Source organism: Aotus nancymaae, unplaced genomic scaffold, assembly GCF_030222135.1.
Source record: "Aotus nancymaae isolate 86718 unplaced genomic scaffold, 86718_ANA_hifiasm-v0.15.2.pri h1tg000036l, whole genome shotgun sequence".
In the NCBI taxonomy this organism is placed as follows: domain Eukaryota; kingdom Metazoa; phylum Chordata; class Mammalia; order Primates; family Aotidae; genus Aotus; species Aotus nancymaae.
The window spans coordinates 7,815,052-7,842,059 of record NW_026988450.1 but is presented as its reverse complement, the minus strand read 5'-3'; the positions used below and the strand labels follow the sequence as shown (position 1 = coordinate 7,842,059).

The window sequence follows — 27,008 nt, the reverse complement described above, 5'->3', positions numbered from 1 at the left end:
TTCGAGACCAGCCTGTCCAACATGGTGAAACCTTGTTTGTACTAAAAATACAAAAATTAGCCAGGCGTGCTGGTGCATACCTATAATCCCAGCTGTTCAGGGGGCTGAGGCAGGAGAATCGCTTGAACCCAGGAGGCAGAGGTTGCAGGGAGCTCAGATCGCACCACTGCACTCCAGCCTGGGCAACAAGAGCAAAACTTGTTCCATATCTGTATATATTTATGGTATATACTTACGTAATCTTTTTTTCACTGCCTGTAATAGGTTTTTAAATTTTAAATTTATATTTATATGTATTATTGCTAAATTATTAAATCTATTAATATTTTTACATACTTTAAGTACATATATTTTCTACATATAAAATTACAAAGTTAATTTATCCAGAAACATCATGTATGATAACTTAATAGCATGATATATCCACTCTTTATCTCCACTTCTTAAAAGACCAATGTTGATTTTTTAGTTTCAATGATGACATGTGACTTTTGATACATGGCAGATACGTCCTACCTGCAGGATAATGGGGACACGTTCAGGAGAGGACAGGCAGAAAGGCTTGATAATGGGAATATGTTTCTAAAACACCTGGCCATTTAAAAACATGTCAGACTAGAGAAACTGTGAAAATTCTTAATAATGGCATTTGGGCTAACCTGGAATAAGCTGTTTCCAGCTTAAATGCTGCAGAATTCCATAGAAAGCAGGCTATGGGCAATATACATGTATATATAGAGAGAATATATCTATACAAAGGATATAAGCTCTGAAGTGAAGCAGATTTCAGTTTATAATTGTCCAAAGCTCTGTTCTTCCTTTCCATAAAGTGCAATGTTAGTTCTTCCTTTGCCAAAGCATTTCCCAAATACACCAAATAGCACATCACTCATGAAATATCTCTAGTGAAGCCATTTCTAGTGCAGCTATTTCTCTAAGGTTAGGGGGCAGAATTAGAGGTATTTTTCCTTAATATTTTAATTCACTGAAATAAGTCATGACAACTTCAGGATCTGTGCTATTTTGAATTAATCGAAGAAAGGACAAGGTATGATAAACTATGGCACAACAAAAGACACATTAGCACCTAGTTTAGTTTCTGACTTGCATCCCACATTTCCTTTTGCTTCTAGACCACCGCGCTAATCTCACTGCGTATCTTGAGTCACACAAGCCTATATACATATATAGTAGGGTCTTTGCACCAGTAATATGAAAGACGGCCTTCCTCACATATAAGAATGCGATCAAAGTCCCCATTATTATACAATATGTGGACTAGTTATCCCTAAAATGTTTGTACATTCTTCAAAGGATTAAGTTACAAAGCATATCAAAAATTATTTGAGGACCAAGTAATCAATGGGATTTTCTTGCATGCACATATTACAGATTGGGGTTTAAACTATGCAGCCGTGCTTTGATCTTGCTGTGGGAATTCTCCCCTGAGACTATCTACTTACTGGCCTTTGCTGTTTATTGGACGTTGGATCTCTCACATAAATAGTTCTTTCAGTATTACGTACTGGTTGAGTCTTCAAATCTACTCCATCGTCATTCAAGCTGTCTTTCCCTTTTGATTTTATACATCCCATATTTCCTGTTGAAATATAAAAGCAACGACATTGTTTTACCATTCCAGAACTGCTTCAAGCCATCAAAATCTCTCCATTAGAGTAGAAAAAAATACACTTTCATTCTTTATCATATACAGATTAATAAACTCAAATGTTAATACTGTTCACAAATAGGTTTGTCTGTTCATTAATTCACTCAACAAATAATTATTTAGCATCCGTTTTCCATCATCCAGACATAATTCCAGCTTTAACTATGCTCATATTCTTGTGGCAAAGATGTGTAAAGACTCGATGATAGAGGACCCACAGGATCTAAGAAAGGACACATAACTCAAGCAAGAAGAAAAGGAGGTGGTTAGGGAAACCTTCCTAAGGAAATGCTCTGTGAGTCGAAATGGGAGGGATGGCAGCCAGGCTGCAAAGTCAGCAAAGGGATTCCAGAAAGAAGAGACTTCATGCGCAACCACCCTGGGCTCAAGATAACATGGCTCCTTCAGAGAGCTAGATCAACCTGATCGCTTCAGAGAATGAGTTCTATGTAAAAGACTAAACACTGTAGTCAAGGAGCAGGTGGGGAAGGCCAGGAGTCAAGGCCAGAGAGGGAGGCACATGCTGGATGCGACACTGAGTGGGTGATTTTTTACCCTGAAGACAAGTGACACATTCAAGCTGCAGTGTACAAGATAGAGTGGTGGGGGGCTGGAGGTTTCAAGGGCAGGTGAGGAAGAGCTAGAATGTGCAGAACTCGGCTCCCGCTAAACATAGCTAGGGGCCTAGGAAGATGGCGTGGCTTTCACCAAGACTGGAAGTGAAATGAGGAAACACGGTCACGGGAGAGAAAATGCTTACGGGAACATTCAGGTGATCAAATCCAGCAGGGCTACTCAGTAAGCTGGTTGCATCAGGAAACCAGGAGGGTAGCGGAGGTAAAAGCAAGACGGCGGCCTCTGCAAGCCACATGGCAAGAAGGGGCTAAATACGCACGTCTAAACACCAACTCGGCCGGGCGCGGTGGCTCACGCCCGTAATCCCAGCACTTTGGGAGGCCGAGGCGGGTGGATTACGAGGTCAAGAGATCGAGACCATCCTGGCCAACATGGTGAAACCCCGTTTCTACTAAAAATACAAAAATTAGCTGGGCGTGGTGGCACACGCCTGTAGTCTCAGCTACTCGGGAGGCTGAGGCAGGAGAATTGCAGAGGTTGCAGTAAGCCGAGATTGCACCACTGCACTCCAGCCTGGCTCCTGGCAACGGAGCAAGACTCTGTCTCAAAAAAAAAAAAATAATAATAATAATAATAATAATAATAATAATAAACACCAACTCGGTCATCCGGTGATCCCATTCATGTGGGACGGCTGAGCGCTACACAGCCACTCGGGGACGGCAAAGGTAATTCTGAATTTGAATCAGATACAGTACTTGTGTTACAGTATAGCCTCGGGGTCAAATCTATGCATTAAAAACAAAACAAAATCTTTCATGAACTTCACTAGAAGGTGATTCTCACCGCACAGATTCTCTGGACACCGTCCGGGAAACTCTTTTGGGGCACAGTGGGAGCATGGTGCTCCCCATGCAAGGTGTGATTCTGAAACACTGCCGAATCTGGGACCCAGGGCTTAGCGTTAAGTCTAGAGGAAGGGCAGATGACAGGAGTCTCGGGAAGGGGGAGAGGCGCTGTGATTAGGCAATACCTCGTGGGGGAGAGATTGTGCTAAGAAACCTCAAGAGCTCTTCTGGGAACCCGGCCCTCCCCGGCATCGGCATCACCGCCACGCGCCCAGGCCAGCGCTGTCCCGCAGGGTCCCAGTTGGTCTAAGAACTTCGACTTGTTTATCATTTCATTACTTGAGGTATGAAGCGTCTAAAGAGCAACCACACCTCCTTCTGAAACTAGCAAGCTGCAGTTCCCAAAATAAAGGGGAAGCAAGTACTTCTTTGATTCAAAACAGCACATTTTTTTCATAAGCTAAAGTCGCTGAAATGGACAAGCGTTTAGAGTTTATCTCTAACTAGCATGGGAGTTCTTTTTTCACCAGTCTCATCCCTCCCACGCCCCGTCGCCCTCCGCCCAGAAGTGGTGTTTAACTCATCGTCCTTTAACATAGTGCTTTATAAATGGGCCAATACGTTCATAGCGGCGCGAGGACCCTGCACGCACCGCGAGCTCCGGGGCACGAACCCTGCGCGGGTCCGGCCAACTCACCGGGCACCCGGCCGCTAGATCCAGCTCGCTCCCGGCACGGACCGAGCCCTGACCCAGCAGCGAGCAGCAACCAGGGCACAGGGACTCCCCCGTCCCCTCCCCAGCACACCGGGCGGGGCTGCCCCACCGCGTCCCTGCGGCTCCGCTGCCCTCGCTGCTCACGCCAGCGTCCCCTCGCTACATCTCTCTCTCTCTCAGATCCTACAGGAATGTTACCACCCGAGACAGGTCTGCACTGATTCTCACTCTTGTCTGGTTACCACCCACGTTCCATCACGTATCGGTTTATTTAGGGTCAGCTCCTCCAGCCAGCATCTAAGCTTCCCGGGACAGCTTCCCTCTACCTTGCTCACTGCAGTACTCCCAGCACCGAAAACAGCCCCGCTCTACAAAGGTGTTCAAAGAGTAAGAACGAATGCACTTTGGGAGGCCGAGGTGGGCGGATCACCCGGTCAGGAGTTCCAGAGCAGCCTGGCCAACATGGTGAAACCCTGTCTCTACCAAAAATACAAAAAATAAGCTGGGCGTGCTGATGGGCGCCCGTAGTCCCAAGCTACTCGGGAGGCTAAGGCAGGAGAATCGCTTGAACCCAGTGAGCCAAGATCGGGCCACTGCACTCCAGCCTGGGTGACAGAGTGAGACTCCGTCTCAAAAAAAAAAAAAAAAAAAAAAATGAACGGATGGAGCAGCTGTGTAGCTGGTGGGCTTGGGACTCCCAGGTGCCAATCAACAGCCCTATTGCGAAGGTGAGGGAGGAGAAGGAAAGGAGGCAGAACTCACCTGGGTCTGTTGTTCTAAAATAGAGACCTCTAGAATAACTTCCAGTTTATGGAAAATACAGGGGAGAGAGGAACAAGATGATCAGAAAACTCCATAATGTGCCAGCCTGGATATGTGTCATTTTCTAAAGAAAGCTTACCTGGGTATTCCAGCTAAAGGGAAGGGATAGAACCATTTCATATCGGAGAAGACCAAAGAGATACGAACTTGATGGAATCTTGGGGGCTTGCGGGGACACACAGCTAGCTGTGATATGTGATAACCCGGGAAGTCGGAATTGACTTACGCATGAGATGATGATATCGGGGAATTGTTGCCGTGTTTTGTAAGTGTGACATGACAGTATTGTGGTTATTCAGGAGAACATCCAGTGAGCATCAGATGTACAGTGAGGTGTGTGGGGCTGAGGGTTCATGATGTCTGCAACGTTCAACACTTCAGCCAAAATGAGAAGGGAGAAAAGGAAGGGATAAATGTACCAAAATGTCTTAAAAATTAGTGACTCTAAGGAAAGCACAGTCTTTTTCTGTAAATTTGAAATTTTCAAAATAAAAGTTGGAGGGTAGAAAATAAGAGGATATGATGGACAATTTTATCCACCCCAAAAAAATCCGAGATGGTAGAAACCCCAGTCATGCACAGGAAGGCAGGAGATGCATTAGCAAAGCGCGTTGCCAGAGGCTGAGGTGACGTGCCAGGCAGTGCATCTCTATCTGTTTTTTTTGGGATGGAGTTTCACTCTTGTTGCCCAGGCTGGAGTGCAATGGCACAATCTCAGCTCACCACAACCTGCACCTCCCGGGTTCAAGCGATTCTCCCACCTCAGCCTCCTGAGTAGCTGGGATTACAGGTGTACACCACCACACCCAGCTAATTTTGTATTTTTAGTAGAGACGGGGTTTCCCCATGTTGGTCAGGCTCATCTTGAACTCTCAACCTCAGGTGATCTGCCACCTCAGCCTCACAGAGTGCTGGGATTACAGGTGAGCCACCATGCCCGGCTGAGATCTCTATTTCTGAGTACTGTAGGAAGTGTCAGGGGGGAAGCAAACTCCTGTGGAGAAATCCATCCCCCAGCCTCTAAAGGGGACAGAGGAAAAGATGGAGGCAATTGTCCAAGGGCAGTGGTCTTGGGAAGAGGAAGGATGGAAATAAAAGGCAGGTGGATGTGGGTAGGGTGGTGACATCCAAGACAGTGACACCAACAGATGGCCATCTACTTATGCTTGTTTTCTTCCTGCCATTGTCATGGATAATTTTTTTTTCTTTTTAAGATGGATTTCACTCTTGTCGCCCAGGCTGGAGTGCAATGGCATGATCTCAGCTCACCGCAACCTCCGCCTCCCAGGTTCAAGCGATTCTCCTGCCTCAGCCACCCCAGTAGCTGGGATTACAGGCGCCCGCCACCATGCCTGGCTAATTTTTGTATCTTTAGTAGAGATGGGTTTTCATCATGTACATCAGGCTGATCTCAAACTCCTGACCTCAGGTGATCCACCCACCTCAGCCTCCCAAAGTGCTGGGATTATAGGTATGAGCCACCGTGCCCAGCCTGCCATGGAAAATTTAACATCAAATGTATGTACTGTAGTTGAGAAAAGTTAAAGCCATGTGGAGAATGAGCATGGCCCCACTGCTCAGGTGGAGCTGATCTCTGCTCACAGAGTGTTTTCAGACCCTCATTCAGACATTCCCCGAGCAGAAACCTCAAGAGAGGTCCTCCATGTGACATGGGGACGAGCAACCCAAACTCAGAACAGGTCTTGCAATTCCTTATGCTGTATGAAAGTACCAGAAACGTAGAAAACACAATATACTCCTGACAAAAACTGAGAGTGGTTACATGTTTCCAAGTGATATGAGCTACACTTTACAATGATTTCCACCTTAGTATCCTTCTATTACACATTTATAATGTCCTGAGCATCTAATTTAATCCTTGAAGAAACCATAAGGTCATATGACTTTACAGAGGAGAAAACTGAGGCTCAGAAAAGTTAGATGACTGGTGCCCAGCACAGCTGGGAGGGGTTAGAACACAGGGCTGAGACTCACTCACACAGGAGTGCGCTCTCAAGTCTAAGTGGGAAGCTAGGTCTACAGCCTGGCCTCTTACCACTTTGCCATACAGTGGCTATTTTGAAATGTATGCTTCGTCTATTTATTAGCAATGCCAAACAAAGAGATTATTTTTATGGGCTGCCTCTTTCTCAAAAAGATTTAAAATGCTTTACCACAAAAGAATCAATAATGAGGTCAATAAAATAAAACCAGAAAACCAGAGCCAAGGCAATGAGAAGAATTCGGATGTGGTAACATTGTGGGGAACAGGTCTGCTGTAACTGATCTGCACATTTGCCCTGCATTTTCTGGCAGGAAGAGCCAGGGACATCATGAGTCACGGCAGGAGAGGAAGCAGATCAGGCTCCTGATGGGAATGTGTGTCCCCAACAGGAATTCCAAGTTTGCTTATAATGCACTTTATATCAAGTGCTGTGGATGACGTAGTCAGCAGTGCCTTCAAAACCATTTTTTGGACAGTAAATAAAGGCACATTTTATGGGTAGAGACTTTTGGTTAAAAAAAGATAATAACTGAGGCTTTGACATGCAAATAAACTCTATGCTCTTCATCACAAAAGTTTTACAACATGGTCGAAAGAGATACAGACGGCCAGGCAACCTTTTGATTACAAAGCAACATCCGCTGACACATCCAGAAAATGTGAGGTTGGAGATTTCTCTTTCTAAAAAGTCTTTATTTCATTGGAACGAATATCCATTAGGGGTGGCTTATCCTCATTTAGGAACCTTAGAATATTAGAAGAATGATTTTAATCCCTTTTTTATTTTATTCCCAGACTCTGGGATAATTTTTTGGTGTTTAAAAATCACTCTTACCTTGGCCAGGTGTGGTGGCTCAGGACTGTAATCCCCGCACTTTGGGAGGCCGAGGCGGGTGGATCACCTGAGGTCAGGAGTTCCAGACCAACCTGGACAAGAGCATGAAACCCTGTTTCTACTAAAAATACAAAAATTAGCCGAGCATGGTGACGCATGCCTGTAGTCCCAGCTTCTTAGGAGCATGAGACAAGAGAATCACTTGAGCCTGGGAGGCAGAGGTTGCAGTAAGCTGAGATTATGCCACTGCACTCCAGCCTGGGTGACAGAGCAATACTCCATTAAAAAAAAAAAAAAAAAAAAAAAAAAAAAATCACTCTTACCAGAGGCAGTAGGGTTTTGGTTTTATAAAATCACTCTTACCAGAGACAGTAAGGTGATAAACTAGGAGTGATAGCTTATCACCCTACTGCCTCTTGTAAGATCTAGCAATGCCTTACCATTATCCAGCTGCTCAACCAAGATGCAATCTTGCACTTGGAATTTCCCCTCTGGGAATCTGTTCTTTAGATTCACTGCACAGGGGCACAAGGATGTCCCCACTAGCATGACTTATGTAGTAGAGACAATCTAGATGTCCTCATTAGGGGATTAGGGGTTAGTTCTTTAAGCTGGGACAAAGTGACACATTATGAGTGGGTTACAAAGAGAGATTTGTATATTTGGACATTCTTAAACAATCAAGAATTGCTGATTGAAAATATATATATACATATTTATATTAGGCTGATACAAAAGTAATTGTGGTTTTTGCCTATGAAAGTACTGGAAAAAGCGCAATTACTTTTGCACCAATGTAATATATATACACAACCCATCCATATATACACACACACACACACACACACACATATATTTAATGTACACAGGGAAAAAAAATAAGAGGACACCCACCACCTTGTTGGTTAGGTTCTAAAGTCCACTTGCGAGGTGCAAGATCCTGTATAGAAATTCTCTATTGAAATTCCTAAAGAAGACACTACACAATTCACAAAATATTCTGAAGTAAGGACTATGGAGTTGGATTGCTGAACTTGACTGCTGGGTCCATTGCCTGACTTTGCAATAGCAACTGGTCATCCACCTAAAGAAAACAGAATAGCTATAAATGTCTATGAGGGTCAGAGACAAAAGACATGGGGGTGGAAAAGGGATAAACACGCATGTGCCTACTGTGTGCCTAGTACTTTGCGTATGAGGAAAGTAATGCCCAGAGATGAACCTGTGTTAGGTAATCAGAGGTCTCGGGTACGACTGGAAGTCGGTCTGGCTTCAAAGCTGCACTTTTTCTCCTTTTGTTGCTTTTATTATTTTTAATTTATTATTTGTTTGTGTTGGGAACATTCAAAATGTGCTCTTCCAGCTATTTGGAATACACCGTATACATGGTTTTTAATTATTGTCACCCTACGGTGCTGTAGAACCTGGAACCTATCCTTTCTATCTAAAAGCTGCATTTCTTTTTTTTTTTTTTTAAGTTGGAGTCTCGCTCTGTCACCCAGGCTGGAGTGCAACGGTGTGATCTCTGCTCACTGCAAACTCTGCCTCCCGGGCTCAAGCAATTCTCCTATCTTAGCCTCCCAAGTAGCTGGGATTACAGGTGCCTACCACCACATCTAGCTAATTTTTTATTTATAGTAGATACAGGGTTTCACCATGTTGTCCAGGCTGGTCTTGAACTCCTGACCTCAGGTGATCCACCTACGTCAGCCTCCCAAAGTGCTGAGATTACAGTTGTGAGCCACCATGCCCAGCCCAAAGCTGCACCTCTTTACCAATGCAAGGTCTTGCTATCTCTCTGTGGAGGGAGCTCCAACTCCAAGAGTTTTCTGAATTAGAGCACTTAGAAAGACAAGAAGAGGAAGAGAAAGGAAGCCCAGGGAAATAGGGGTGGGTGTTGCCTATCTGAAACTAAAGTGATCTTGAGTTTCAAATTAGGTCCAAGCCTGGTTCAAGCATCATTTATGGTAATTCGTCCCTAAAAGTATGTCCTCTACACACTTGCATTCTACTATCAGTTCTATAACTTAAGAGATTTACTCTGCCCACCAACACAGAAACCCTCAGACACCCTTTTAATTATACTTCTTAGTTTACTTTTGGAAAGGAGACTCAGATTAGAGAAACAAAGTCTTCAGAAGAGTTAAATGCTTCCTCCAAACTGTTTATCAAAGTGACATGGGGACAGAATAGCCTGATTGGCAGCCTCATCGGCGTTGGAGAGATGTGGAGAGTGCTAGCACTAAGCTCCACCACCAACCCTGTTAATTCCCGACTCAAGCAGTTCAGCCTTACGTCAATTTTTCCAAATCCTATATATATAGGATTTGGAAATCCTGCAGTGGCGTTATCTCAGCTGACTGCAACCTCCGCCTCCCAGGCTCAAGAGATTCTCCTTCCTCAGCCTCCCGAGTAGCTTGGATTACAGGTGTGTGCCACCACACCCAATTAATTTTGTATTTTTAGTATAGACAGGTTTTCACCATGTTGACCAGGCTGGTCTTGAACTCCTGACCTCAGGTGATCCACCTGCCCCCAGGTGATCCACCTGCCCCAGCCTCCCAAGGTGCTGGGATTACAGACATGAGCCACCACGCCCTGATCCTAAATCCCTTTTAAAAGAGAGAGAACTAAAAAGGACGTAGCCAGATTGTCTTTATTTAAACTAAGATATTTTGCCTTAATACCATGGTCATTATTTTCAAACATTCCACAATATTTTTTCTCAATAAGATCTCCCAGCAAGCCAGGGTGGGCACAGCTGGTGAGCTGGTAATCCAGGCTGCCCAAGCTCCGGGGCACGGCTTTCTCTATCTGACCAGCGTGCAATGTAAGGCTCTCCTTAAGGCTTTTTTGGTTTGCTTTTGTTTTTGTTTGTTTGTTTTTTCTTTAGGCAACCTAACATTACGATCATAACTCCCTGAGGTTTAGATGTCATGTGTAACAGGAGCAGTGTTGTGGGCAATGAAGGCGATGCTGTTTTGGTACTGGGAACCCCTCAGATCACAGAGCTGCCTCCATGGTGTGAGCATCGCCTCCACCACAGAGCTGCTTCTATGGTTAAGTGTCAGCTCCTGTCTGTGACTAAGTGGGGCCATCAGGCTCCCCCTAGAAGGGAGGAGGATATGATTTAGGAGAAGTGAGAAAGAGTAGCCTGAAGGAGCACTGGAAAGAGTAAAGGCTGGAGTAGAACCGGTGTCCAAGGTGCCTGCCAGCCCCTTTGACTATTAAGCGTCAATTGGGAAAGTGGGGTGAGGTGGGAAGTGGCTTTAAGACTAGCTAGTTACAGGGTGCACCTCCCTCGACACAGGAGGGGTGTCTCTGGGTCTGCAGAAAGAGTTGGCTCTTCTCTTCATGTCTCATGCAGGGTTGAGCACTGAGGAAAGGGGTGTCACGACAAAACAGCAGGATGCTGTCTCAGGGCTCCCCTCATTCTGCCTGTCAAGGTTTCCAGGGGAGCCAGAAGTTTCCCAGCTGAATGCGCTTGCACGGTGGGCGTCCATATAACATCCCTCAAATCGGCAATGCCCAGTCAAATCTCAGCGGGCCAGTGTACGGCCTCGGCCATCCCAGCAAGACCATAGGTATACACAGAATATGGGGAGAACCGATGGCTTCTTTCTCCCAAATAGCACAGCAGCAACCCTATACCTACCTAACACCATATTGGAAAGGAGTCGGGGGGGAAAAGAAGAAACAGTCATGATGGAAGACAGATTACACTGGAAAAGATTCAAACCCTGTTGGCAAACTTAAGCTCTTTTCTTTTTTTTAATTTTTATTTATTTATTTTTTCCCTGCAGTGGATATCAGCAGCTTAAGCTGTTTTCTTACCTGCTGCTATCCAGAGGGCTGAGAAGAGAATAGTCACAAAATCTAAAGTGGGTTTTCTTTTGCCACACAGCTGAATTACAGTGTATAGATTTGCTACACATAAAATCACAGTGTATATATTTGCTACACATAAAATGCCTGCTACGCATAAAATGCAGTAGCTTCTGGAAACAGTGGTGAGAGAAGTCTAAAAACCACTGAATTGGATACTTTAAAGGGATGAGTTTTATGGTATACAAATTTTATCAATAAAAAATTAATCTAAAATGTCCTACACTCCCAAAAAAGAGAGAAATAGTACAGTATGGCTGATTTCTTTATTTCATTCATTTTTTAAAATGTAACAAAAAACTTTTTTGAGACCGGGTCTTGCTCTGTTGCCCAGGTTGGAGTGCAGTGGTGCAAACACAGTTCACTGCTGCCTCGGCCTCCTGGGCTCCAGTGATCCTCCTGCCTCAGACTCCCCAGCAGCTGAGACCACAGGTGCACGCCACCATGGCCTGCCTAATTTTTAATTTTTTTGTAGAGACAGGATCTCACTATGTTGCCAGGGTTGGTCTCAAACTCCTGGGTTCAAGCAATCCTCCTGCCTTGGCCTCCCAAAATTCTAGGATTACAGGCATAAGCCACCATGCCAGCCTTAAATTTTAAAATATTTAATTGACAAAGATTGTATATATCTTCAGTGGTCTTGTTTATTAATTTTGTTTATGCCTTTGTGATCCAAATCTGACACATTTTATCTTGTTTGCTGATGTGTTTACCTGGTTTGAAGCTCCTTCTTTTTTTCTGAGATGAGTCACACTCAGTCGCCCAGGCTGGAGGGCAGTGGTGTGATCTGGGCTCACTACAACCTCCACCTCCTGGGTTCAAGTAACTCTCCTGCCTCAGCCTCCTGAGTAGCTGGGACTACAGATGCCTGCCACTACACACAGCTAATTTTTGTACTTTTAGTAGAGATGGGGTTTCACACATTGGCCAGGCTGGTCTCAAACTCCTGACCTTGTGATCTGCCTGCCTCAGCCTCCCAAAGTGCTGGGATTAGAGGTGTGAGCCACCATCCTCGCTGAAGCTCCTTCTTTATTATCTGCCACAAGACATAAGCACAGCCACAGGTAGGCCCAGGGATCATGTAGTCATCCATGATGTGAAGGGGTAGCAGCAATGTGTAAAGCTAACCTGACACTGACCTATTGTAAAATCTTGATGCATTAAAACAGAACCTTTAATACAACACTGGGTACAGTTTTAATCACTACATTTACTAGAGTGGTTCCGGAAAAGAATTGCAAGACGATTAAAGAGGTATATGAGGGTCAAATACCTAGAAGATTGGCACCTAGAGCAGAGAAACTGAAGGGAAATGTGTCTCTGCCTGGAAAGGAGAGCAGAGAGGATCATGAGACAGGGGTGAACTCAGGAAGTCTGTCTGTGGAGTCCAGCCTGTCGTTGACAGTCCTGTAGTTATTGACAAAACCACTCTCTTCTCTGGACTCTAATTGCCTCACCAAAAAATGAAATCATTGGGCTTGGCATGAGAGGGTAAGTGATATGATCTTTAACTCGATGATACACATTAAAGTCCTTTAGACTGTATGCACTTCTTAACCCAACATGACCACTTCCTGGAATAAATTACTTATGAGAAAATGGCTGGGCGTGGTGGCTCATGCCTGTAATCCCAGCACTTTGGGAGGCCAAGGCGGGTGAATCACAAGGTCAGGAGATTGAGACCATCCTGGCTAACACGGTGAAACCCTGTCTTAAAAAAAAAAAAAAAGAAAATAACTAGGGGCTATACAAAGCTCTATACAAGAGGATACTTACTGTGGGACAGTTTGGAATACCATAGAGAAATACGCTTGTTTGCCAAATTACAGGTCACTGGTTAAATAAATGCAGATCAGCGCTCAAAATTCCTATCATCAAAGCCAGTTCTGTGAGGGTTTTCAACTTACAAAATGCTCAGTTCACCAAAATTTGTATATTTTAGTTATTTCAGATTTATGTAATTTCATATTAGATAGGATAGTTTTAACAGCTTAAGTTTATAACAGTTTGTATTAATTGCAGTGCTTTCATAGCTTAAGAGTACAATAATTTTTTAAAAATAATTCAACTTTTATTTTAGGTTCAGGAGTACATGTGCAGGTATGTCACATGTGTATACTGCAAGATGCTGAGGTTTGGGGAATGAATGATCCCAACACCCAAGTGGTGAGCATAGAACCCAATAGTTTTTAGCAAATGTCCCCCCGTCCCCCCCACTTTAGTATTCTCCAGTGTCTATTGCTCCCATCTTTATATCCATGTGTATTCAGTGCCTAACTCCCACTCATAAATGAAAGCCTGCAATTTGGTTTTCTGTTCCTGCATTAGTTCGCTTAGGATGATGACTTTTAGCTGCATCCATGTTGCTGCCCAGGACATGGTTGCATTCTTTTTTACGGCTGTGTAGTATTCCCGGGTACATAAATGCAAGTGTAATAATTCTTATCAAATATAATTGTTGTAGGCCTGGCGTGGTGGCTCACGCCTGTAATCTCAGCACTTTGGGAGGCCAGGGCAGGAGGATCACCTGAGGTTAGGAGTTTGAGACCAGCCTGGCCAACATGGCAAAACCCTGTCTCTACTGAAAATACAAAAATTAGCCAGGCACGGTGGTCCATGCTTGTGATCCCAGCTACTCGGGAGGCTGAGGCAGGGGAATCACTTGAACCTGGGAGGCAGACATTGCTGTGAGCCGAGATCACTCCACTGCACTCCAGCCTGGGCAACAGAGTGAGATTCGGTCCCAAAAAAGAAAATAATAATAATAATAATAATATATATAAACACACACACACAATTATAAATATAATTGTTTTAAAAGATTTTGAAGATTTCCTTTTGACGAATGTTCGAATTTTTTTAAAGCTAAGGATTATTGAGTCTTCTCAGAACTATATTAACGTGTTACTAATAATTAGTAGCTCAAGTTTCATGTGAGATATGGTTGTTCCTGTAGTTTCCAATTCACTTCTTGCTTTATCTCTCCTTACATTCTAAAATTTTAATTTTTAAATTCTTCAACCTTAATGTCATCTTTTATCCCATTTGAGATTCAAGGCTTCTGCCTCTTTCTGATATCCCCTGCACAGCACCACTTCCCTTCCACATTTCAGGGTGGGTCTATCCTTTCCTCTCAAATGCTTTTGCAAACAGCTGCCAGGTTAACACATCCTAATTTCACCTTCTCAGAAACTAAAGTTTAAGCGTGTCATATGTGTTGGAAATGATTTGGTCACTTCCAATTTCTTTTTGAGGCTTATAAATTTCAATTTCTATTTAACATTTTATTTTTCTAATTGCAGAAACCAGGTTGACATATCATTTGAAGAACTTGCAGAATCACATTCAAAATGTATTAAGTTTTTAAAATAAAAATAATATTCAAGTAGTTAAAAGAAACAAGTCTTCTGGTATAGTGTAACATTTAAGAAATCATCACATTGGCCTCTGGTAATTGGCTTTTGGAAAATTGATCTAGAACATGATACCTCAACACAAAAGAATGTTATGTGGCCATTAAATTATAATACATATGACATAAAAAATATTCAAGGTATATTTAAGTGAAAAAATGTAAAAGCAGTATATATAGCAAGATATCATTTTGTGAGGGGAAAAGGTACAAATGAAAAGAAAAAAAGTCTGAAAAGAAATAAGCTAAAATAACACAATGTTCATCTACAGCTTTTTTATATAAATTATATATATAAAATTTAAAATACACATTTTAAATAAAAGCAGAGTTTGGAGGCCCTTAGGTTTTGTGCTCAGTTCCCCTTAGTCTAAAATATTTAAAATGTTTTCCATTGTGTACCAATTATATATATATACACACAAGTATACAATGTATTTTATTATAATACAAAATATATAGACAAGTTATATATGTATATATAGTACAAAAGGTAAACAATAGACATATTTATGCATAACATAAAAGTTATGTATAGGATACATTACATATATATTATGTACAAGTTATACATAATATATTTAAAAATACAATATATTTTATTATATATAACAAGTAACATATACAAGTTATATATATATATATAAAACTTAGTTATATATACATACATATGCATATAACATAGAAAAATAAAAGTTTTTAAAATTTTGAAGCAAAATAAGAGAATCTGAACCCATGGCCTAAGGTCCTTCCGACTCTGATTGTCTATGGGAGTAAAGAACCTACCGAGTGGCCATGTATGGGGCTCACACCTGTAATTCCAGTACGTGCACTGGAGGCCAAGCGGGGAGGATTGCTGGAGCCTAACAGTTTGGGGCTACAGTGTGAGGTAAAAGAGAAAGGCCCTGCCAAGGTCCTGCGGTGAGCTGAGGGCCACAGCAGGAGCTGGTATGACTGGAACGAAGCCAGCAAGGGGAGGAAGAAGAGACGAGACCAAGTCTGCAACATGCATATGGCAAGACTCCTCCACCACGGGCAGCATCTCTATTTGCATAACTCTTAGTTGAGCAATTTCACACTGAGGAAGACAACAGGGCATTGCTGAAACAAGTGGGGGTTTTTTGGTTTTGTTTCTCTTACAATAAAAGGGAACACTATGAAAACAAGATGAGCTCATGGAAACTTATGTAAGGTAGGGAAATAGATCATTTAAAGGACCAGAAGGGGACATCTAAAGCAGAGTCTGAATTATGTATATCCAACCAACCAAGAAGAGTTATTAAACATCAACTTTGTTTCCAGATTCAGATTTTTATGATCAACAATGCAGCCACTCATATTCAGAAATACACATAATAGTGTATTTATGTCCCACTTTAAGAGTTAGTTTAGCTAAATGCATGTAACATAACAGAAACTTTTATGAAATCACAAAAAAGTGAAACTCAGCTCAAGACACCTAAAAGAAGTGGAACGTTATATCACACCATAAACTTCTTCTGCCTACTAGCCATAGACGGCAAATCAGCAGGAGTCTAGGTTAGCTAGAGCAGCAGTCCCCAACCTTTTTAGCACCAGGGACTGGTTTCATGGAAGGCAATTTTTCCCTGGGGGGTGGGGGCGGGGGTTGGAGGAGGTGGTTTCAGGATGAAACTGTTTCACAGGGAGCACACAACCTAGATCCCTAGCATGCACAGTTTACAATGGGGTTCGAGTTCCTATGAGAATCTAATACAGCGCTGATCTGACAGGAGGCAGAGCTCAGGCAGTAATGCTTGCTCAACCGCTGCTCACCTCCTGCTGTGTGTCCTGGTTCCCAACAGGCCACAGACCAGTACCACTCCATGATCTGGGGGTTGGGGAAGACTGATCTAGAGGACAAGGCAAAGAGGAAAACATATCCATGGATATAAATAAATATGCTTCTCTACAACAGGGTTTCTTAACTGCAGCACTGCTGATATTTCAAGCCAGAAAATTATTTGTTCTGGGGGTCTGTTCTCTGCATTGTAGGACACTTAGGAGCATCCTTTGCTTCCACCCACTGGATGCCAGTAGCACCTCTCCAGGCCTCCCAGCTACCAGTTGGGACAACCCAAAAATGTCTCCAAACATTGCCAAATGTCCCCTTATGAAAGCTGCTTGCCAGGAAATCTGATGTTTTAATTGCTGGTAATAACTCAATTGTTGATAGTTTCTGTTGTTACAGAGAGAGGCAAAATAATATGCTTTCTTACTCATTCGTGAACAGTACGTTTAATATCCTTTTACTTATTTATTTATTTATTTTTGAAACAGTGTTTTGCTCTTGTTACCCAGGCTGGAGTGCAATGGCGCGATCTCAGCTCACCACAACCTCCGCCTCCTGGGTTCAGGCAATTCTCCTGCCTCAGCCTCCCGAGTAGCTGGGACTACAGGCGTGCGCCACAACGCCCAGCTAATTTTTGTATTTTTAGTAGAGACAGGGTTTCATCATGTTGACCAGGATGGTCTGGATCTCTTGACCTCGTGATCCACCCTCCTCAGCCTCCCAAAGTGCTGGGATTATAGGTGTGAGCCACCGTGCCCAGTCCTAATATCCTTTTATAAAATAGCAGGGGCATAACCAGAAATCATATGTAAAGAGATGCCTGCCACTATGCCTGTACACAGATGGACACAAAGACACGCACACACATCTGGTATCTATCGGAACAGACCCAAAGACTTTTTATGAAAAAAAAGCATCACCCCAACTGTACTCCTGAACACAACGATGGAAGAAACAGTAAGAATGATCTGTTCTACCAATCCCCACTTCTCATGAGGAAACCAAGAGTCGGAGTCAAACCAAGATTAGTTACTAATAGATTTTATCTTCACTACAAGTAACAAAAAGACTCACTACATACGAATAGAATAAACAGCCCAGAAATAGAACCGCATAGAGTCAACTGATCTTTCACAAAGAAGCAAAGACAATTCAACATTGAAAGAATATTTCTTTCAATAAATGGTACTGGAGCAACTGTATATCCACATGTAAGTAAATAAATAAGTATGTAAATAAATAATCTAGACCCAGATCTTAGATCTTTCACAAAAATCAACTCAAATGAATCACAAACCTAAAACACACACACACACACACACACACACACACACAAGTATAAAACTCCTAGAAGATAACATAGGAGAAAAACTAGATGACCTTGGGTTTGGTGATGACATTTTACATACAACAGCAAAATGACCCATGATCATGAAAAAAAAAAAAAAAGATCCATGAAAGGACAAACTGTAAATTGAACTTCATTAAAATCTAAAACTTCTGCTCTGTGAAAGACAAGCCACAGATTAAAAGACAATCTTTGCAATATGCATATCTAATAAAGCCATGGTATTTAAAATATACAAAGAACTCTTAAAACTCAGTCATAAGAAAACAATCTGCTTTTTAAAATGGGCAACATCTTAATAGACACCTCACCAAAGAAGATCTACAGATGGCAAATGAGTACAAGAAAAGATGCTCCATATTATATGTCACTTGGGAATTGCAAATTCAAGCAACAATAGGCCAGGAGTGGTAACTCATGCCTGTAGTCCCAGCACTGTGGGAGGCCAAAGTGGGTGGATCACCTGAGGCCAGGAGTTTGAAACCAGCCTGGCCAACATGGTGAAACCTGGTCTCTACTAAAAATGCAAAAATTAGCCAGGCATGGTGGCACATGCCTGTAGTCCCAGCTACTCAGGAGGCTGAGGCATGAGACTCACTTGAACTCAGGAGGCAGAGGTTGCAGTGAGCTGAGTTTGCACCACTGCACTCCAGCCTGGGCAACAGAGCAAGACTCTGTTTCAAAAAACAAAACAAAATAAAACAAAAAGCAAACAAACAAAAAAAGCAACAATGAGATATACTACACCACTATACACCTATTAAACAGCAAAAGTCTAAAACAATGACTACACCAAATCCTGACAAGGATGTAGAGCAACAGAAACTCCAATTCATTGCTGGGAGAGTGTAAAATGACTCAATCATTCTAGATGACAGTCCTGCAGTTTCTTATAAGACTAAACAATACTCTTACCATATGATCCAATTACTGTGCCCTTGGTTTTTACCCAAATGAGTTGAAAACGTATGTCCACACAAAAACCTGCACAACAGATGTTTTAGCAGCTTTATTCCTTTTTTCTTTCCTTGGGACAGTCTCGCTCTGTCACCCAGGCAGGAGTGCAGTGGTGCAATCTCCGCTCACTGTAACCTCCGCCTCCCAGGTTCAAAATTTCTCCTGCCTCAGCCTCCTAAGTAGCTGGGATTACAGGCATCCACCACCACACACAGCTAATTTTTGCATTTTTAGTAGAGACAGGGTTTCGCCATGTTGACCAGGCTGGTCTCAAACTCCTGACCTCAAGTGATCCTCCTGCCTAGGCCTCCCAAAGTGCTGGGATTACAGACATGAGCCACCACGCATGGCCAGCAGCTTTATTCCTAATTGAAAAGACTTGGAAGCTACTGAGATGACCTTCATTAGCTGAATGAATAAACAAAATATGGTATATCCAGACAATAGAATACTATTCAGTGCTAAAAAGAAATGAGCTATCAACCATGAAAGGACATAGAGGATCTTTAAATGCTAAGTGAAAGAAGCCAATCTGAAAAGGCTACATACTGTGTGATTCCAACTATATGACATTCTGGAAAAGGTAAAACTATGGAGATGCTAAAAAGATCACGGTTGCCAGAGGTTTGGGGAAGAAAGGAATACATATGTGAAGAACGGGGGATTTTTAAGGCGGTGAAACTATTCTATATGACTGTAATGGTGAACACATGTCATTATACACTTGTCAAAATCCATGAAAGGTACTATACCGAGTGAATCCTAATGAAAATTGTAGATTTTAATTAATAGTAATGTATCACCATTGGCATATCAGTGATAACAAATGTAACAGGTTCATAATACGAGTTAATTACATGTTAATAATAAACTGGTTGAGGGTAGAAGGTCAGTGACGGCTAGATAGCCACTATTTGTATTTTCTGCTCAATTTATGTAAATCTAAAACTGCACCTTTGAGTGCACTGCCTAGGAGTTAGCCAGGCTCCACAAGGAGCAGGGAAAAAAATATATATATATATACATTGGCAGGCTGGGTGTGGTGGCTCACGCCTGTAGTCCCAGCACTTTGGGAGGCTGAGGCGGGTGGATCACTTGAGGTCAGGAGTTTGAGACCAGCCTGTCCAACACGGCGAAACCTCATCTCTACTAAAAATACAAAATTAGCCGGGCATGGTGGTGCATGCCTGTAATCCCAGCTACTCGGGAGGCTGAGGCACAAGAACCGCTTGAACCTGGGAGGCGGAGGTTGTAGTGAGCCAAGATCGTGCCACTGCACTCCAGCCTGGGCAACAAGAGCAAAACTCCATCTCAAAAAACAACAACAACAACAACAACAAAAAAAACATATTGTGGCAGCACAGGCAGGAGTCCATTTACTTGGGAATCAGTATTTCAGAAAATGGATCCTCCATTTTTAAGAGTGCTGCCTGAAAATATTTCTACGAGAAGTTGCATGTATCCTCATAATGCGCCTCTTCTTAACACCCAATAGTCTTTACAACGATCAAGGGCAGGCTGTAACCTGCTCTGTCTTAATAGTTCTGATTTAAAACACAATACAATTTCATTAGATCCTCTTGGCTTAATTCCCAAACTTTTTCAATTTTAGGTTCAGAAAATAACTGATAAGAGCTGGGAGATCTATTAATGTTTAATAATAAAGTCGTTACTCCTAATATGCCCATAGCCATTTACGATAAATGAAATGCACAGTTCAATTAGGCTTATAAAAATGGCAAGGCAAAGTACAACTGATAATGTGGCTCTGAGCTTACACATCTATACATGCACAGGGAACAGGCTTTTATCAGCATTTAGTAAAGCTGCAGAACCAGTGTTGTGAATCAATCTTTCAGTGAGTCAATTAAGTAAGCACAGGATGGGCAGCAGGTACATAAAATGCATGATGTCATTCAATGGAGAGCATAGAACCACTGAGTTGAAGATAAGAAAGTGGTTGGTTCTGGAGGTAAATCTAGGTGGGAGGGGCTTCAGGAAGGTGGGGCAGGAATCTGCTGTTTTATGTTAAAGCTTTGTAGTTACTTCGGTTTTTAAATCATGTGCAAGAATCTCCTTGAAAGCGATAAAAATTAATTTCTTAGGCCGGGCGTGGTGGCTCACGCCTGTAATCCCAGCACTTTGGGAGGCCGAGGCGGGTGGATCACGAGGTCAAGAGATCGAGACCATCCTGGCCAACATGGTGAAACCCCGTCTCTACTAAAAATACAAAAAATTAGCTGGGCATGGTGGCGCGTGCCTGTAATCCCAGCTACTCAGGAGGCTGAGGCAGGAGAATTGCCTGAACCCAGGAGGCGGAGGTTGCGGTGAGCCGAGATCGCGCCATTGCACTCCAGCCTGGGTAACAAGAGTGAAACTCCGTCTCAAAAAAAAAAAAAAAACTAAAAAAATTACTTTCTTAAGGATGGCTAAAAGAATTGTGTAATTAAATAAAAAATGCTTGTAATTTAATTTTTATAAGACAAGATAACAAGTTTTATATACATTATGATTACATAATAAAAATGTTTGGAAGCAATACTAAAATTAAACTAAATCAAAATTTTTTACATAAACACTTTTATACTTTTTGTGGTGAGTTGTTTTCATTTTCTTCATTGCTAAAGTGTCCACAATGAGCTATAATGATTTACTTTTATAAAAAATATAGTTGTAAAAATTAAAATCAAACACAGCAAGACACTTTTTTATACCGGTCACCAGCATCCAGGGTGTCCTCAGAAACTCGCCCGTAACTGTGGACAAGCAGCACCTCCCCAGGTGATGTTTCCGCTCCGTTCTGATGCTGTGGCCTCCCCGCCGGCCTGCTTCCTCATCCGCGAAAAAGGTCATGATAACCGCCCTTCCCCGCACAGCTGTGGTGGAGTTTAAATGCCTTCACAGAAGAAAAAGACATAGAAAGCCCTTTTCCCTCAAGGCCTGGCACATCCATAAGCTTGAGGTAAAGTTTGAAGGTCAAAAGTCAGGCACTGATTTGAACCTAGCCCAGGATTTAAAACACAAAAGAAACATGTCGGAATGAGAATTGGAAAACATTCTGGCGGAGCACAGTGGCTCGGGCCTGTAACCCCAGCACTTTCGAAAGTGAGGTGGGAGGATCGCTTGAGCCCAGGAGTACGAGACCAGCCTGGGCAACATAATAAGACTTGTCTCTGCAAAAGAAAATTTAAAACTTTGCCAGGAATGGTGGTGTACGCCTGTGGTCTCAGCTACTCAAGAGGCTGAGGTGGGAGGATCGCTTGAGCCCAGAAGTTTGAGGCTGCAGTGAGCAGTGATTGCACCACTGCACTCCAGCTTGGGCGACAGAGTAAGACTCTGTCTCGAAACAAAAAAAGGAGGCCGGGCGCAGTGGCTCACACCTGTAATCCCAACACTGAGAGGCTGAAGCAAGCAGATCACCTGAAGCCAGGAGTTGGAGACCAGCCTGGCCAACATGGTAAAATCCCGTCTCTACTAAAAATACAGCTAGGCATGGTGGTGGGTGCCTGTAATCCCAGCTACTCAGGAGGCTGAGGCAGGAGAATCCCTTGAACTCAGAGGATTGAGGCTTCAGTGAGCCAAGATTGCACCACTGCACTACAGCCTGGGCAACAGAGCAACTCACCGTCTCAAAAAAAAAAAAAAAAAAAGAAAACCATTCTTTGAACTAAGCTTGAACCCAAAGCAGAGACTTATCAAGTGACATATCTGCAGTATATGATACTAGAAGTGGACTGCAGAGTCACTGTAAACTCACTCTAGGAGTTTAAAGGTGAAAAAGAGGAAATGGAAGGTCATGGCTGGATCTAGTTATTTTCTTAAAAATGAGGATGCAGCTGGGCACAGTGGCTCATGCCTGTAATCCCAGCACTTTGGGAGGCCGAGGTGGTTAGATCACCTGAGGTCAGGAGTTCAAGACCAGCCCAGCCAATATGGTGAAACCCCATCTCTACTGAAAATACAGAAGTGAGCCAGGCATGGTGTCGGGTGCCTGTAATCCCAGCTAATCCGGAGGCCGAGGCAGGAGAATTGCTTGAACCTCGGGAAGCGGAGGTTGCAGTGAGCCGAGATCGTGCCATTGCATCCCAGCCTGGATGACAGAGCGAGACTCCATCTCAAAAAAAAAAAAAACAAAAGAGGATGCCAAGAAGTGCCATAAAATTGAGGAGCAGGAAAACAGATGATATAGAACAGATCTGTGCCATGATTCCCAAACTGTGTTTTGAGGCACTTCAAGGTGCCACAGTGAAGTCACAGGAGTGCCCTAAGATGTTAAAAATGTTCAAGCAAAACACAATGACATCGCTCACACATCATGAGAGCTACTCACTCAAGGTAACTCTGTTTCAGCATTAGATCATGCTATCTTCCTTTCAATAGCATCTTATATTTGTAAAACTGGGTTTTCTGTGGCTGCTATGATTTAAAAAAAAAAAAAAGCAAGTAGCCCCTGAAATCAACATGCAGCAGAAAATGAAAATGCTGGCATCCAATATGATTCTAAGGTTGGAGAAGTCATGCAGAGAGGTGTACACATCCCATTTGAGAGTAACTGTGGTCATTGAAGGATAATATTAAAACATTTTTTTCTTTCAACGTATGCGTATTTTTTTTTTTTTCAAATGGCAGTAAGTCATTATAACAAACATTTATTAAGTTGTTTGACTTTGGCTGGGCACGGCGGCTCATGCCTGTAATCCCAGCAATTTGGGAGGCCAAGGCAGGCAGATCACTTGAGGTCAGGAGTTCAAGACCAGTTTGGCCAACATGGTGAAACCTCATCTCTACTGAAAATACAAAAATCAGCTGGGCCTGGTGGCAGGCACCTGTAATCCCAGCTACTCAAGAGGCTGAGTGAAGCAGGAGAATCACTTGAACCCGGGAGGCAGAGGTTGCAGTGAGCTGAGATTGTGCCGCTGCATTCCAGCCTGGGCAACAGAGCAAGACCCTGTCTCAAAAAAAAAAAAAAAAAAAAAGTTGTTTGACTAAATACTCACTAACTGAAACTCTCCTGTATTTCTTCTGCTCTCAGGTCACCTTGAAAAAATTGCAGACACTCAGAGTGCTGTGAAGCAAGCATATTTGGGCATCTGTGAGCAAGTAATTTTTGGAAATGAGAAGCAGTGGATGGCAGGTTAGGACAGAGCAGGTGTAGCTTGACAGAGAAGCGGAAACTGAGCAAATGTGCTGGGAAAGGGAAGCAGGTCTCCTGGCACCGGGACCCGCCGGCTTTCCCTCTCACATTGCCCACACTGCCATTAGGATACTGACCAGTGGAAAGGATCAATACCTTAGAGGCCACCCCCAATTCATTTCCAAAAATTTTTATATTATTTAAATAGTATGACAGACAATTCTATTAAGTTTCTATCTTTCTTACTGAAAATTGTTTTTTCTCACCATCCCAGTCACTCAAGGCTCAAACCCTCAGTCATCTTGTCACTTCCATGTCACATTTCAGTCATGAGGTTCACCCTCCCTCAACCCCTGTCAGTTTTACGATATAATTGCACTTGTATTCTAGGCTCAGGAAAAGGCATGCAGCAGAGAGATCAACACTGAATTTTGATTCTTTCTCCCCCTATGTTGGTCTCCTTTCTCTTACTAAACTCTACTTAATATTATTTCCCACAAGAGCCCTGCCACATCTAACCAGCCCAGCTTGCTGCCGTTGCCTCCCAGCTGGCCTCCTCCCATTTTGCTACACTCATCTTTATGAATTCTATTTTCATTATGTTACTTTATATTCAAAATTCCTTTTGTTCTCTTTTGAGATGGAATTTTGCTCTTTTTGCCCAGGTTGGAGTGCAGTGTGGCGCGATCTCGGCTCACTGCAGCCTCCGCTTCCCGGGTTGAAGTTATTCTCAGCATCCCCAGTAGCTGGGATTACAGGCATGTGCCACCACACCCGGCTAATTTTGTATTTCTAGTTGAAATGGGGTTTTACCATGTTGGCCAGGCTAGTCTCGAACTCCTAAGAGTTTACCTGCCTCAGCCTCCCAAAGTGCTGGGATTACAGGCATGAGCCACCACGCCCAGCCTATATTCGAAATTCTTCAGAGACTGTTCTACCTATTATTTACCTGATTAGATAAGTTAATACACTGGCACACATAGAACTAGGCTTTAAAATTAAGATGTCAGCCAGGTGTGGTGGCTCACACCTATAATCCCAGTAGTTGGGGAGGCTGAGGCAGGAGAATCGCTTCAGCCCAGGAGTTCGAGACTAGCCTGGGTAACACAGTGAGACCTCCTCGCTGCAAAAAATTTAAACACATTAGCTGGGCATTACAGTACACGCCTGCAGTCCCAGCTACCCTAGAGGCTGAGGTGAGAGACCCTGCCCAAAGAAAAAAGTAAAAATAAAGAAAATTGTGGTGTCCACCCACTCCTTTCCTTATGCTTTCCTACAGCCCCCACAGAAGAATGTACCTATTTAATCATCCGTCCGTCTCTCCTCTGTTACTGTAAACTCCAGGAGAGCAGAGATTCCTGTCAGTTTTGCACACCCTTAGTGCAAGAAACATTGTTCTGCATTCGTAAATGCTCTGTAAATATCTGTACAATAAAGAGTATCCAGTGGAGTAAATGCTCAATAAATTTGAAACATTATTATTACTAATACACCATCATTTGTAATACTGCTATCAACACCCCTGCCAACAGGACAAAATCTAAAACATTCAACCTGCCTCTCCCAGACTGGCCTCAACCTGCCTTGCCGTCACCTGTGTCACTCCAAATGGAAGACTGCTAATTGGCACAGTGGCATCACCTGCCTTCTCGTCTTGGCTCATGCACTCTTACCCATACATGCAAATCTCACCTGTCTTCCGAACTAACTCAAAACCCATCTTGCCTGGTCTCCAGCAGCCCACATCCTTCTCTCCTCGGATTTCTTCTCACAACAATCAATTTGGAACTTCGTCACAAGCCCTAGGACATCTCTTATAGTACACTTTAGTCTGTTATGTAACTCTAGAGCTGTCTATCCATTAATGTGTGTACAGCTGTCTCCTCCATAGACTGTAAACTCCTTGAGGGCAGACACTGTCTATCCTGCCTCTTTGCAGACCACTTGTTTCCATAAAACATATACAGTGGGCTACCTGGTTACCAGGTCAGCAACAAAGTACCATTTGTTGAATTAAAGTGAACTTAGAAATTCCATGGGCTTATTCCATAGTTTGTGGTCAGCAGCAATTCCATAAGTAGAATATATTTTAATTATTAGCTACAATCTATTTGGTTTATAATAGATGATTAATAAATGTAACTCCCAAAATTGTTTCAGTTTCAGACATATCTAGACCATGAAAACAAACAAAATGTCCCCCATTATCTGAGAATCTCTGATCATTCGAAGAATATGGGATGAAAATCTTTTGCTTAAACATTTTCCTGGCTGGGCGTGGTGGCTCATGCCTATAATCCCAGCACTTTGGGAGGCCGAGGCAGGTGGATCACCTGAGGTCAGGAGTTCGAGACCAGCCTGACCAACATGGCAAAACCCTGTCTTTACTAAAAATACAAAAATTAGCTAGGCATGGTGGTGCGTGCCTGTAATCCTAGCTGAGGCTGAGGCAGGAGAACAGCTGGGGCCTGGGGGCAGGAGGGGCGGTGGAGGTTGCAGTGAGCCGAAATTGCACTACTGCACTCCAGCCTAGATGACAGAGTAAGACTCTGTCTCAAAAAAAAAAAAAAAAAAAAAAAAAATTCCTGAGGTGAAGTAGCAAAGGGTTTGGAATGAGGGGAAATTGGATCCACCCTTGTTCTTCCATTTATTAATAGACATATAAACATCAGCAAGTTACTTCATTAAACTTCATTTTCCTCATCTGTGAAGTGTAGATAATAGTCCTCCCTCAGGGGTCACCATGAGGATTAAACGAAATAGCATACGTTAAATGCTCTCCCAGAGCAAGTAAACAATGCGTTACTTCCCATTATCCTTCCCTGTCCTCCAAAACAAGGAAAGCCCTATTACAGTGACATAATCACACTTAAGAAAGCCTTCTGTGACGTTCTGCACAAACAAAATTGTTAAACAAAAATTGCTAAGGAAGCTTTATGAATGGGAATCCTGCTAGCAAAGAAAGCAGTGTAATTTTCACAGCATTCTGCAT

At 42.9% G+C, this 27,008-nt stretch overlaps 1 protein-coding gene across 3 annotated transcripts in view; it reads right to left on the bottom strand.

Moving 5' to 3' along the window:
• The window catches only part of LYN (LYN proto-oncogene, Src family tyrosine kinase), a 134,386-nt gene that overhangs the window by 69,119 nt on the left and 38,259 nt on the right, over positions 1-27,008 (bottom strand). For 2 of the 3 annotated variants that reach the window (XM_064384206.1, XM_064384207.1), the window contains one exon: positions 1,464-1,600. In XM_064384206.1, the coding sequence (XP_064240276.1) occupies positions 1,464-1,595 (132 nt within the window). In that variant the 5' untranslated portion in view covers positions 1,596-1,600. Of the gene's footprint in view, positions 1-1,463; positions 1,601-27,008 lie in introns of those variants that run through there. The other variant, XM_064384208.1, reaches the window with a different exon arrangement.